Here is a 14,742-nt window from a genome sequence, read left to right as displayed (position 1 = left end):
CTTTACCCGAACTAGTGCAAGATTCCAACAACCATAAACCCATATATAAATAACTTGATAGAAGTTAAAGGATACAAACCTACAGAGCTCAACTCCTCTCTGTTGGGGCTCCTACCCTACCATCTCGTCCATCGGTGATCCTTAAAGAAGCCAGAGCAGGTGTGCTCACTGCTCATCCTTTCCACATCAGGCATTCAGCCTTCTTGTGGCCCACCCGATCACAATGAAAGCATAATGAACTTGCTCCCTGAGGACAGTCCTTGATGACATGGACATCCCGGCCACACTTGAAGCAGCCAAGACCCCTGGAATGACAAACTCCATCGTGTAGTTTCCCGCATGTGTTGCATTGGCTTCGGCCCTGCTAGCCTCTCAGCAGTTGATCGGAAGTCTCGGGTCTCTTTCTGGGACCCTCCAAAATATGCACCTGATCTGACCTCCTCTTTTTAATGTGCTCCAAATCAATCTCCCGCTCTCAGGCCATAGAGATCATATCATTTAGGGTCTCGCACCCCGAAATACTCACGAATTTCCTGATGTCATCCCGCAACATATCGTGATACCTGTAACGCCCGTGTTTCCAGGCTAGGCATTAATGATGATGTAATAGTCTAGGTTAGCCTTTATAACCCATTTTAAAATAATAAGAATGTATTATTTGGGTATTATGTGATTTATGTCTAATTGTTTTGACTTAATTGAATTAAGGATAATTTAAGCGTTAAAAATAAAATGTTAGATAAACCTGATATCTATGAAAGAAGTTGTATTAGTCGTGGCAAGGTTTCTGAGAATATAAAGAATGCCAAAATCTGAGTTATAACGAACAAGTTATGACCTGTCGAAGTTTCGGGACAGAACCGGCACAACGTTGTATGACGTAAAATATGAATTTAAGATAGAGTCATATCTAGCCTTAGTGATCTAAACGAAAGTCGTAGAATATGTCAAACTGGGAGTGTGCATAAAAGAACGTGTAAATCTGACTTCGTATGAGGAAGTTATGATTTTTCGAAGTGTCGACTTAGTGGTATGCAACCCAAAGTTCAAATATAAGATCGAGTGGTTTCTAGCCGAAACAATCTAAACGAGAATCGAAGATCTTCTCGATAGTAGTCCAACGGAAGAAAGACAGATGAAAACGGACGTCAGATGAAGAAGTTATGAATTTCTAACAGAGTTTTCCTGTCTCGGCCTACTAAAAATAAATAATAAAAATAAATTCAAAATTAGCCGACGGAGTCTAAACGAAAGTTGTAGAGTATAGTCTCACCTACGCGTGGATATAAAGAACGTCAAAAATGGACCTCGTATGCGAAAGATATGAATTTTAGAAGTTTGGAAACGCGGAGTACGCCCAACGTACTCATGGTTTATGGTCTGGGTTGGGCCACGTCGCCCTACTACACCACTCGAGTGCCTCGGGTCCGTAAGCAGTGACACATTCGTTCTGATCTGCTTAGTACGGCTAGTGTACTCGATGTACGCCCAACGTACTGCTTGTAGAGGGAGTACGCCCAGCGTACTCTGAAGTTACTCCCAACGTAATCGCAGGGATCAGCCCCTATAAATAGAGCTCGTTGGCTGTCGATTTTTAGTGCTCAAATTCTTCTCTCTCACTCGTCATTGCCTCATTTTACGTGCAAGCCATACCCCCGAAGCCCCGGTATCGTCCCGACACCCAAAGCAAGTCCCGAAGCACTGAAGATCCCGAGAAGAAAAAGAGTTTCCGAGCCGAAGCTCTGCTCGCGAGAAGCCCGGTGTGTGAAGATATCCCAGATTCATCGAAGAGTTACTGCTTTTAGAGCCGTTTTGCAGTCCGATAATCATCTTATCAAGTGAGTGCATAGTCCCTTTCATATACACGATTTAATACAAGTATCGATTGAATGTATTAGGTATATGTTTTATGTGAGTGTATTATTGTTATCTTCAAAACGCATAGATGTGATTTATTCTCTATGAAATACGTGTTATGTGTATATGTATCATATGTTATTTGGATTAAGTATGAATGAACATGCAATACGGGTTTTAAATTATGTATAAAACAAGTCTATTTTATCTACCAATATGTTGGGTAGAACATGGGTAGATAGTGATGAGTGATGAAATAAAAATGATGAGAGGCATCGATGTTATTGTGATCTAGTCGTCCAGCAGAATATGGATGACGACCACAGACTTTTCTAGACAGTTTAGTGGAACGCTGGCAGGCTCATAACATGTAGGTGTAATGAACTTGGGTGTTCATTTGTTGTATTCTATCCCCCTCACGGTTGCCTTAGGACATTCATTGCTGAGGAAACCCCTTTGCAGTAGTATCCGTCTCGATGAAAATCCTAGATTAGGTCCCTTGTAATAGTTGTTGTCATAGGGACGTAAAGTGAGGATAACGGGAATGTGTAATCAGATTATTGTCGGTTGGTGAAATTAAATATAATTATTTATTATGGTTTGAAAACCCTATATGCTCACCAGGCTCCCAAGCCTGACCCACTCAGTTTCTTTGTATTACAGGTAGTGGCGCGAGAGCATAAGTTGGGAAACTTGTGAAGATATTTTTGTTTATAGACTAGTAGTTGTATATAACTATGTAAGGTCTATGTTTTATTGTTTATGCTTTTGTGTTTGTATCGGAACATGACATCCCTGATGAGTTTCGAGCAATACATCATTCCTATGGTGTACATGCAAACCCTAATAGCTTTGGATCTAGTTTGTCTAATGAACATGCCAATTGACTATCAAAATCCATAAACCCTAGATCTAACATATCATGAACTGAAATAAGGGTTTAGTAATTACCTTTGACTGTTATATAGCAATAACAATCAATTCCTTGCTTTGATAGGCTTCAGAAAGCTTAGTGCCTCAAGTGTTGCACCTCTAATGGAGTCACAAACACCACTAAGCAATTGGATGAAGGAGAGAAGAGAGGGGAGGCACCAAAAATGGCTAGAAACCCTAATCCAAGTGTTAGCCACATTTTTGGTGCCCAAGCGTTCCTTATACACTTAGGCTATTAGGGTTATCAAACAAGGAAACCCTAATTTGACTGCTTAAGCCCTAAGCAGCCCATGGACCCCTTCTGGAACATGCCTTGGACGATTTCTAATGGGCTTCCCCATAGAATTCGTCCAACCTATTATTCCAAGGTGATCCATAGCCCAATTGCAATTATCTTATAATTACAAAAACTAGCCCCCTAAGTTTAATTAATCTCTTTTAGCCACAAAAATTAATTCTTACTTAATTATTGACTAATATTAATTAAACTATATGATTTCTCCTTTAATATATTATTCTCATAATATATTAATAAATCATAATTAAACATTTCTCTCCTTAATTCATCCTACATATTGATATGGTGAAGGCAACCCAAAAGGACCATGCTCATAATCGGGTCAAGTACATACCAAAATAGTTATGGACTTAGACACTAATCCAACAATCTCGAGTTTTGATATATAGTGAAAATACATTTCTTTAAGAAATGCTTTGATGAATCTTATTTTATCATGTAATATTTTGGGGACAAATTCCGCAACTCTTTTTAGATCAATGGATTTACTCTGAAATTATTTTAAAAATATAAATAAAACCGGCCTTTTCTGGCCGTGATTTTGAGGATGTCACAATACCTCACTTTCTTCATCTCCCCGCCTGCTACATACTACGGTACCAATAAAGCCCTCTGCCAAAACTTGGCAATGATCTTTGCCACCGTCTCAATAGTCTGATGGAGATCCAGGAACTCTTGCACCAACTGCTTCACCTCAATCGACCGGATCATCACCCAACTCACTACCGATCTCCTCCCACCAATCATGTGTCTGATCCTTCAACAGGCAGGAAGAATATCGGACCATCGCCCCCTCGGGGCAGAATCTCGTCCTGAACGTGTTATCCATATCTACTAACCATCTCCTGCTGATAATGGGGTCTCTTTTCCCCATGGAACGCAGGAGCTCCACAAGCACGGAATTCCCGAAAAGTTAGTGTGCGAACTTCAATGATAGCCACAACCTCTGCACAGAATGCGCCCAAGTGCTCGTCCACTATCTCCGAAACACAGCGAGAGATCTCCAATGAAATGAACTCCCATAACTGCTTGCTAATCGGCTCAGCACCTGCCCCTGAGCCGGAACCCGAACCTGAACCATCTCCCTTAGAGCTTATCTCCAAACAGAAATACAATCAAGCCAATAATTATAACATACCCTAGAATCCACCTCTCATAAGCTTCTTAAATTCTCCAAGACTCTCACGGATTCGAGTATGGATCATGTGATTTCAATAGTACAGGGCCAATACTACCTTCCACACCTATCCATACTTTCCTCAACAATCCTCCCGAATCCTCTAAGTCACTTCTTCATAACATTATGCCAGTATTCACAAAACCATACTACTAACCCACTGTAGCATGTCCTCGGCTTTCCTAGGTTCCTGAACCCACCCAGTCCTCAGCTGCTGAAGGATTCCCATTAATGTCAATTAGCTACCTCATGAATATATCCACATGAAACAAAGATCAGATAATCCTTCTAGTAAAAGACTCAACCCTAGAACGGTTGGCCTCAGACGAGAGCTGCGCAATAGGGTCAAATCCATCACTCTAAGATTATCTAGTCTGTGCCACATATGACTTAGCATATTCACTTATTAGCTAAGTCACATTGCTAAGAGTCTCACAAAGCACAAAGCAAGCAACATTTGGACAACGGAAAAACTAACCAACATACTCCAATCAAACCATTCTATCCTCTAACAAGGAATCTGTACTAGTATCCAATTTGAAGCTCAAACAATCAAGCATAACCTAAACAGGTCATCCTACCGTTGGTTGATCAGTTGTAGCATGCAAATCTACAAGCTCATGTTGACATCCCCATTTTCACAGCCAGAAAAGACCGATTTTTTTATGCTTCATTTGAAAATCAACGTAACATTTTAAATAAAAGTGATGCGAAATTTGTTCCCAAAATAAAATATGATAAAGATTTATAAAAACATTTCTGAAGAAATGTATTTCATTAAAAACCTCGGGATGCCATGTTTGATACAGATCAAAAGCATAAACAGTACAATATAAGCCTTACAACATTTATTCATATCTACAGGCCTATAATCCGTAATCCCTCATCCAAAACATCACATCTATGCTCGAGTGTCACTGCCTGTAATACAAGAAACTGAGTGGGTCAGCCTTGGGAGCCTGGTGAGCACATAGGGTTTTCAACCCACAATAAATAAGTTATTTAATTTCATCAACCAATAATAACTCGATTACCCGTTCTCGTTATCCTCACTTTACGTCCCTAAAACACCTATTATCAGGGACCTAGCCTAAGGATCATCATCGGGAAGGACATTACTTCTAAGGGTATTCCTCAACAATAAATGTCCTTAAGGCAACCATGAGGGGGATGGAGTACACCGGTGAACACATCATTCACAAACACCTACAGGTTGCGAGTCTGCTAGCATTCCACTGGACTGTCTAGAAGAGTCTGTGGTCGTCATCTATACTCCGCTAGATGAATGGAAACATCAACATCGAGGCCTCTCATAATTTTATTTCATCACACACAACTATTATATCTATCCATGTTTTACCCAACACATTTTGTAGATATAAAATACATATACAATTTAAATCTTTTAAAACATGTATAAAATCTTTCATCCAGCATAGACAACAAGTATTCAGACAATATGCACACATAGCACGTAATTTATATAAAATACTTCATATATATGTGTACGATGAAAGTAACTATGCACTCACTTGAAAAGGTGGTGACTCGGTACTCGGACAGCACTTCGTTATCTTAAAACAATTTCCCTCGGACAATACCTAGTATCATTACCACTAGGGTTTACTCTAACGTTAACCACGACTAATTAATAGTCTAGCTATTGTTGCTATTATATAAGCGTTAAACAATACTCTTCACCCACTATGTACAGATAGGGTCCAGACATAAAACACTGGAGGGCAGGACCATTTTGGCATCTAACACTTCTAAAATCCAACAACCTTACGGGGCCCTTTAAACCAGATTCCCCGTACCGCGAGTGGTTAAAAAGATATTATAACGACACTTATATAACTCAGAATAATTGTCCAAGTACTTAGTATAAGTTCATAATAACGTTACTATAATTAAATAAAAGCTATACTAAAAATAGCGTAGGCGTAGCTCACTTACAACGGGTAATATAGAAAATCGGGCTTCGCTTGGAGCAACGTTTCTGAACCGAAAGACCCTTTTTCTCGGAACTCTGGGAGCCTCGGGGCTTCCTTCGGGTACTAAGGGGTTTACCTAGACTTTGGAGGGGGTTAGGGGGCTCAGAGAGAGAAAGTAGTGTGAGAGAGAGAGAGAGAAGAGGTTTTGGTGTGATTTTTCTGAGCAACCTCGCACCCCTTTTCTAGGGTCCAGCTTCCCGGAACGATGAGCGTTCAGCAAGTCTACTCGGGGCGTAGCATCGGATAAGATCAACATATGGCGTGCTTCGGATGGGGCGACGTGGCATCCTTCGGTCCACAGAAGAGAACACGGGGCGTTCCGATCCTTGTACGTGAGGCGTGGGGAGACTGTTGGGCGTCTGAAGCCCTACGTTGGGCGTACCCTTCGCACATCCTTCGTAACTTGCGTACTTGATTTCAAAAATTCACATCTTTCACGTACGGGCTCCTTTTTCGACGTTCTTTATATCCACGCGTAGGCGGAGACGTACTCTACAACTTTCGTTTAGACTCTGTCGGCTAATTTTGACTTTATTTTAAAAGTTATATTTTTAACAGGCCGGGACAAGGTTGGTCCGTTAAAAATTCATAACTCTTTCATCCGACGTCCGATTTCTTCTGTCTTTTTAGTGTTACGCTACTATTAACGAGATCTTCGATTCTCATTTAGGTTGTATCGGCTAATAACCGCTCGGTCTAATATTTGGACTTTAGGATGTGTACTTCTGATCCGAAACTTAGAAAAATCATAACTTCCTCATACAAAGTCAGATTTGGACGTTCTTTTTATGGACGCTCTCGGTTTAACGTATTCTACGACTTTCATTTATATTTCTAAGGCTAAAAATCACTCTATCATAAATTTACTATTTACGCCACGCATTGTCGTGTCGGTTCTGTCGCGAAACTTCGACAGGTCATAACTTCTTCGTTATAACTAGGATTTTGGCGTTCTTTATATGTCCGGAATCCTTTTCACGACCACTACTACTTCATGTATCAATATCGGGTTTATTCAAAACTTTAATTTTGACGCTTATTTTTATTATGTCTTTATAAACAAATAAATAAGCACATAATTCACATGATACTCAAATATTTCATTTTTATTATTTCAAAAAGTGTTACAATAGTTGAACTAGACTATTACATCATCAATTAATGCTTAGCCTCGAAACCCAAGCATAAGGTGTTTAAATAGGGTGCAAAATCCAAGATCTAGGTTTCCTAAACCCTGTCCAACTCATCGAGTTGGTCCTCCCCAACTCGTTGAGTTGGTCTTTAAATTCCCGCGTGCCCAATTATTCCAACACGTCGAGTTCTCAATCTTGAACTCGACGAGTTGGCCTCTTAATTGAAGATTTTGTTTCCTTATTAGCCTTCTGAATTTCGAGTGTTACAAGAATATTGTGAGAAAACTCCCCTCGTAGTCTAGTAGATAACATCAATGCTCAAAAATCCAATAATTGGCACTACGGGTTAGCTATTTAACAATCAGGTACCAAATCTCAAACTACAACCCAAAACCCCAAAAAATGACCTAAAGTCAAACTTGGTCAAAAAGTCAACAGTTAAAGTCAAAATCATCATTCAAAAATTCCATAGTTGCCTGAAACGTCGTGACCAAGCTTGTGTCACGTTGTGGTAGCATCGAGACAAAACAGTCGCGGAGACTGCCACTTTCTCATGTCGAGAAGGCTAATCGTTCATGTCGTGAGAACAACTCTGGACTTCTTAATGCATTACGCTCTTAATCCTTTAACCTACTCGCCCATAATATCCAGAACGCTCTCATACACCCAATTGTAACATAAAAATCCTTGCTTTATGGTCATGCATGTCCAATATGTGTCCTTCCCAAAACTAGGTCAAAAGGGATAATAAATGGTTCAAAATCCCACGTATGACATCAAAATTACTTGTAAGTCCAAATCTAAAACATACAATGTTCTTGGGACCTTAGAGAGTAGTAAAGTTGCAAACTTTATTCCCAACTCTCACTTAAAACTCATTAAAATTGACCAAAACACCAAATACACTTAGATCTAAAGATGAAATGCAATAAAGCTTAGAACTTTATAACTTTCAAAGGTCTAAAAGGTAGATGAAAGTTGAGATCTTCAATGACCAAGCTTCAAGGATCAATCTTGCATGAAAGGATTACTCAAAAACCACTAAAAGCTCCAAAATGGATGAGAAAGGAGAGGGGAGACTCAAAGTGGTGAAAGTGAGGCTAGGGTTTCTCTCAAAAGGCTTTAGATGTGATGGAGGATGGAAAAATACCCAAAAAACACAGAACCACCCTTTAAATAGATAGAAAACCCTAAAATGCGTGGGTTTGGGTTGCTCAATTCTCACCTCGTGACATCCTGCTTGTCACCTCGTGATAGGTTCCTCATGTCATGAGGATATGCACCGCACGTCGTGACAACGGGTTTTCACCCAATTCCACTCCAACTTCAAATAATCATAACTTCCTTGTTTCAACTTTGTTTTCAGAGATCTTTATATGCACAAAAAGGTATTGATGAGCCCCATAACCTTATCTGACTACTTTTGACTTAATACATGTCAAACTAAAACCATAATCCATGCAAGAAGCCCGAAATATTACTTTTCCCATTTTACCATTTTTCTTCAAAGCACAATTCAAAGGCATTAACCACTTAACCAATATTATCAACATTCGATAGGGTTTAAACTCTATTCCCTAGAAGCCAAAATCCATTTACGGCTTGCTATCTTGAAATTAGAAACATCTAGAAACCAGGTGCTACATTTTCCAAGCTACTACTTCACCATTCTTTAAGAGCACGAACTTCGACTATGAACGGAATCGTATCTATTAGTGTGGAACCTAACATCAGTGTAACTTTTACATTGATTGCTTCCATACTAACATGTGCATCTCTTATATCCTCCTAAGGAACTTAAGAATGTTCTTGATTTTGATTCGTTGATTCTTGCCAAATTGATCTAATATCGACTTGTCATGCACAAAACATACAAGTTACCAGAACCAGGACATGGCATGACATACATTATCGATCCTATAGCAAAAATATGTGGAACTCGACTCAATTTATCTAGCTTAACAGTAAAACTAGGACATTAGCATTGCTTAATGTCATGCCATTGTTTACAAAGACGAACTCTTTTCGACATCTGCATCTTGAGTTTCCTCAAGGTTCTATGTACTTTAGGTTAATCCACTGAATTATTCAGATTTATCCCCATAGACCCTGATATTCGGTACATATATGTTGTAACTCTCATGTGTTTCATAGCATAACAATTCCCTAACGAAGCCAAGCTTTTACACTTTACAAAGTTAGGACATCGTTTCCTATGAAATGTACATTATCCATATATAGTACAAGAGTGACAACAACACTCCCACTAGCTTTGACGTACATATGAATTATCTTTTTTCTTGAAATTCAACCTTTGGACTTTCTCATTGAAATAAACCATCGAAATATAGGATGCTTGTTATAGTTCATAAATGGACTTCTCAATATTACACATCTTTCACAACCTATCTTCGTTTGAATATGTGTATGTTCTTATCCATGTTTGACATCCTTTCGAAGATCTTCTTACACCCAACGGTTTAAGGGTAATTATAGGATCACCCAAGTTCCAAACGTACACGGACTTAATCTCGTTCTCGTTAGCCTCCTTCCATATTGCAACCTTTTGGGCTTGACATAGCTTTTGATAACTGGTAGACTTTAATCGCCATCTATCAGTATGTCATTTTCCTTGGTAATATATAATCTATATAATTAGGTGTATGACGTCTTATATCATGTCTATAAGGAAGAGGTGGAGGTGGAGGTACGTTAATTTCTTCAATAGGTCTTTCAACCTCTAATTGAGTGCTAGGGCTAACTTTAGGTTTTTTGTTGGTTGATTCTTGATTCTTATCAAGATCAATATGGCTCCCATTAGCCATTTTGGGTATTAGCTCCCTCTTTTGGAAAACTGTCCTTCGAGCAACAAACATTTTTTCTTAGAGGGTTTGCAAAATAATTACCCAAAAGTTTTGTTGGGATATCTGACGAAGTAACACATCTCTATTATGGGTTCTAGATTGTCGAGTGGTTCACGTCTGGCGTAAACCTGACAATCGTATACTTTCGTATGTGCTAGTAAGGAATAAACCCCACTCCACTTCTTAGAGATGGTCTCATAAACCTTCCCAGTTAGTGCAAGACCAAGGACTCTTGTAACACTCTTCATGGTACAATCCATAAACTGTTTTGTAAGCATATTATGACTCATCAATCATCAAATCAAATAATGATTTGTTTCTCTATCCAACTATATTGTTTGTGGCTGTGTTCTAAGTGGAAATAGTCTGTGAAACTGTTTCATAGTTCCTTATATGACCGTTAAACTTTTGATTAAGATGTCCACTATCCCTTTTGGATCTAAGTATCTCATCATATTGCTTAGTTGATTCTTAACTTCATTTTATAAGAGCTCTTTACATTTTAAAAGTTTCGTACTTATTTTTATTCAGTTAAAACTATTCATACCTCTTGAAGATAACGAAGTTGGTCTTACCATGTATTGTGATTAATCTAAATGGTACATTAGTGTGAACTAATTCCAACATATATTTGTATTCATTATCTATCTTGATAAACAAGATTTGCAATTATTATAAGACTTATAGTCAAATGATTTCTAAAATCTTATTCATGTGGATATTTTGTAATGAATTTCGCATTTATATATGTTCAATAATATGATTCCACAAATACCTTTCACCCAAATTTTTGAATATATTCAAATCGGCACATATTGTACGTGTGATTAATCTGAACGGAACATCAATTAAACTAACAAAAATAGAAAATGTTTACATCACGAATTTGAAGATGATGTATTCCAATTAAAACAATTTAGGGTTGAAATGAAATGACGACGTATAATAAGCCAATTTATATTTTCATGAAATGCTTTTCAAAGTTAATATTTAAAAACATAATTATAAATTTATAATCTCGTTATAAGAGATATAGTAATAAAACAAGAATCAACTCAACAATAAATTAAATTTTATTTGAGTTGGTGTTTTTTATTGAATTAAAAACTAATAACATAATTTTTTATATATCGTTTTTTTAAAGCTCATTTTATAAAATTAAAGCTGAATTAAAATGACGTTATATTTTAATGCAATTTGCAATTTGAATTATTAAGAAATCGGATTTTGTAAATCTTTCTTTAAATAAAAAGGGGAAATTATAAGAAAGAAAAGAAAGAAGGCTATACAAGACTGCAAGTTGGTTGCTCCCACTTGCATGTCCGGCGTAATCCCTGTGTTTCTTCCTCTTTAAACTTTTCCACCATTACAACTTGCATCCATGCCTCCATTCCTCACGCTATCTCTATATATCTATCTCTATATCTCTATATCGACATCTAACCTCACGGAAACAAAAATATGCCTTCTTCTTCCATTCAAATTCAAAGAATCCAAACCAACGTCACCAACCCCACCGTCACCGCCACCGCCACGGCCACCATAAACCACCATAAACAAACCTCTACAACCACCATATGGAGAGTACCGTCTTCTATCTGGATCCCCGAAGATCTTATTCATCATCATACCCACGCGGTTGGTCCTCACCAGTGCTCCTCCGCCGTTGTCAAATCTATCTCTGCCCCCGTCGCTGCCGTCTGGTCCGTCGTCCGCCGCTTTGACAACCCCCAAGCGTATAAACACTTCCTCAAGAGCTGCAACGTGATTCTCGGTGATGGTGATGTGGGTACTCTCAGAGAAGTCCAGGTGGTGTCAGGATTGCCGGCTGGATCCAGCACCGAGCGGCTTGAGATCCTAGACGACGATCGCCACGTCATGAGCTTCAGCGTTGTCGGTGGTGACCATCGTCTTAACAACTACCGATCTGTCACCACTCTCCACGCGTCACCAAACTGCGACAAAACAACCGTCGTCGTGGAGTCGTACGTCGTCGATATACCACCGGAAAACACCAAGGAAGAGACGTGTGTTTTCGTTGATACAATCGTTCGATGTAACCTGATTTCATTGAAGCAGATCGCTGAAAATGTGTCCAAGAACTAACAGTAAATTAAATGAAGTACTTCAACCCGACCCTGTGCATTAATCTGTTCGAATGATCTTTATTTTCTTCTTCTTTTTTTCATGGGTTTGATTCATCAATCTATGATATGGGCAGATATCAAATTTTCCAATTTATCTAATTTTTTTTTTTAGGATTTTCAGTTTTGGTTGTTCATGTGAATTTTGACTAGTGTTTCTTCGTGATTTCACCATCACATTTAGAAAAAAGAATTTAGAAGGTTGCATGACGCATTTATTATATTGTGATCACATATATTAATGTTTTCTCATTTTACATATTTGTTCTTTTTCTATAGTTTTTTAGCGCTTTTATGAACTGATGTTTTGCATATGTAAACTTCGTAATCTAAAAATAAAGATACATATAGAAACTTCATAATCTGGAAAAAAAGATAATAATATAAACTTAGAAAACTAATAATTAGAAAGTGTGGTAAAAGGAATCTTATGTATGGAAAGTTAACAAGGCATTGTATTTAAAAGTTGTGTCAAACTAAAATCTAATCTAAAGGAAAGAATAAAACAGATGAAACACACATTATTCTTACAATAAAAAGTTTATTTTGATAAATTTTATCATAGTCTTTTTTAATCAAAATTATATTAAAAACACTAGCTAGATTCTTGAGAAATACAAAGAACTAGAAGCCCATACAAGGATCTTTAAGTTATCTAATCCAATCTAAATTCATTTTACGATACCTACTGAAAATCCAATTAAAAGAATTAAATTAAAACAGTACTTTGAGTCAAATAAATGTTTATTCCTCGAAGTGGGATCTTCAAAAATATAGACCTTGTGAAAAACCAAATAAACGAAATCGTTGTAAAGACAAGTGGACAACCACGTCAATAACTTTATTTTTAGCAAACGAAAAGTGTAATTGAACCACTCAACAAAGCCAATCTTCAACCAAAACAAACGACGAGACTTGAATGTTTTACCATCGAATAACCAAGCACCACAAAGAGCTTGCCACCTCACATCCCTAGCATAAATGGTCGACGGACTCAATATTTTGACTACAAATGGGGCTAAGAACACAATCTAGGTCGACACCCCTCACATCCAAGTTTTCTTAATCGATAACTGATTCAGAGTCACCTGATAACCCAAAATGTTGACTTTGAAAGGAATTCAATCCTTCCATCTAGTAGTAGAAGGATCACCATTATCTAGTGATAACACATTAAAAAAGTGCTTTATCGAAGACATTGAAAACTAATCTGACCTGTCAAGATCACAAAACTATCTTCCTCCCCATTAGAATAATTATTAACATCCAAATGTTTGAACATACATGTGAGTTGTTGTTTGGTCCCACCCCTTGGCTCTCGACGCCAACTCCAAATCCGCAAGGCGTTCAAGAACCTATCACTTATCATGCAATCTCTATCCAATTCTAAAGCGTACAATCGACGGAATTTTTGCATGTAATTATGCTAATAATCACTAATATATTTCAAACCCCCAATGATTTTTTTTTTCTAAAAGTCAGATGCTTCAAACCCCACTTTATTACTTTGGATAGCTGAAACGACCTTAACCCATAGATCATTTGTTTCGTTTAACAATCACCAACGTCGTCTCAAATGCAATGCATTGTTTAACACATATAATGTAATATCCGTTTTCTTGATTGATAAGTTAAAGACTTATATATTTTGAGGATAAGGTTTTTGGGGAAAAAACGTAAGTCGTGGCGCAGCCACGTCACATAAGTCGTGGCGCGATCACATGCTGACCGCGGCATGGTGACGGCTGAGTTCTAAACCCTAGATCTTGGTCTTTGGGCCTTAATTAATGGTCCTAACTCTCTAGGTGTAACGTCCAAAAATCCAGACCAAAAATTTCATTTTCAAATCATAAGTCGTTATATCAAATCAGAGTATTATTTCAAAATATGTTCATTTTATCAAAGTAAACATCCCAGGCTAAAACTTCTTGGTGTGTGCGATACAGTTAACCCGAGCTCTTCCCTCCGCTACCGGAAGTACCTGAAACCAAAACTTAAAATCATAAGCACGAAGCTTAGTGAGTTCCCCAATTTACCACATACTATACACATAACCACATACTGGGCCCCAGCCCGCTGCATCGGGACTTGTCTGGCATCGGGCCCTGCCCGACATCAGGCCCCACCTGGCATCGAGCCCCGCTCGGTATACGGATATGTCTCTCGTAGGCCCCACGTGTCTCTGGGCCTCGCCCGCTATACACATACAAACATATAACATACTAGCACATAAATAACCTTACTATATTGTACTTCTGTTCTAAGGCCTCACCTAACTTGGGCCCCGCCCCTGGTCTACTACTGATGAGCTATGGAGCCCCGTCCACTCTACTTTTGTTAGT

General features: G+C 38.3%; 1 protein-coding gene across 1 annotated transcript; it reads left to right on the top strand.

Moving 5' to 3' along the window:
• Positions 1 to 11,539: 11,539 nt before the first annotated feature.
• LOC111879857 (abscisic acid receptor PYL4) lies at positions 11,540 to 12,659 on the top strand. Its single transcript, XM_023876294.3, has one exon. It carries the CDS (start codon positions 11,718 to 11,720, stop codon positions 12,360 to 12,362), a length of 645 nt encoding a protein of 214 aa, XP_023732062.1. The 5' UTR covers positions 11,540 to 11,717; the 3' UTR covers positions 12,363 to 12,659.
• Positions 12,660 to 14,742: the final 2,083 nt, after the last annotated feature.

The sequence above is a fragment of the Lactuca sativa genome, chromosome 2, assembly GCF_002870075.4.
Source record: "Lactuca sativa cultivar Salinas chromosome 2, Lsat_Salinas_v11, whole genome shotgun sequence".
Taxonomy (NCBI): domain Eukaryota; kingdom Viridiplantae; phylum Streptophyta; class Magnoliopsida; order Asterales; family Asteraceae; genus Lactuca; species Lactuca sativa.
Note: the sequence above shows the minus strand (reverse complement) of the source record. Positions and strands in the feature narration are given on the sequence as shown.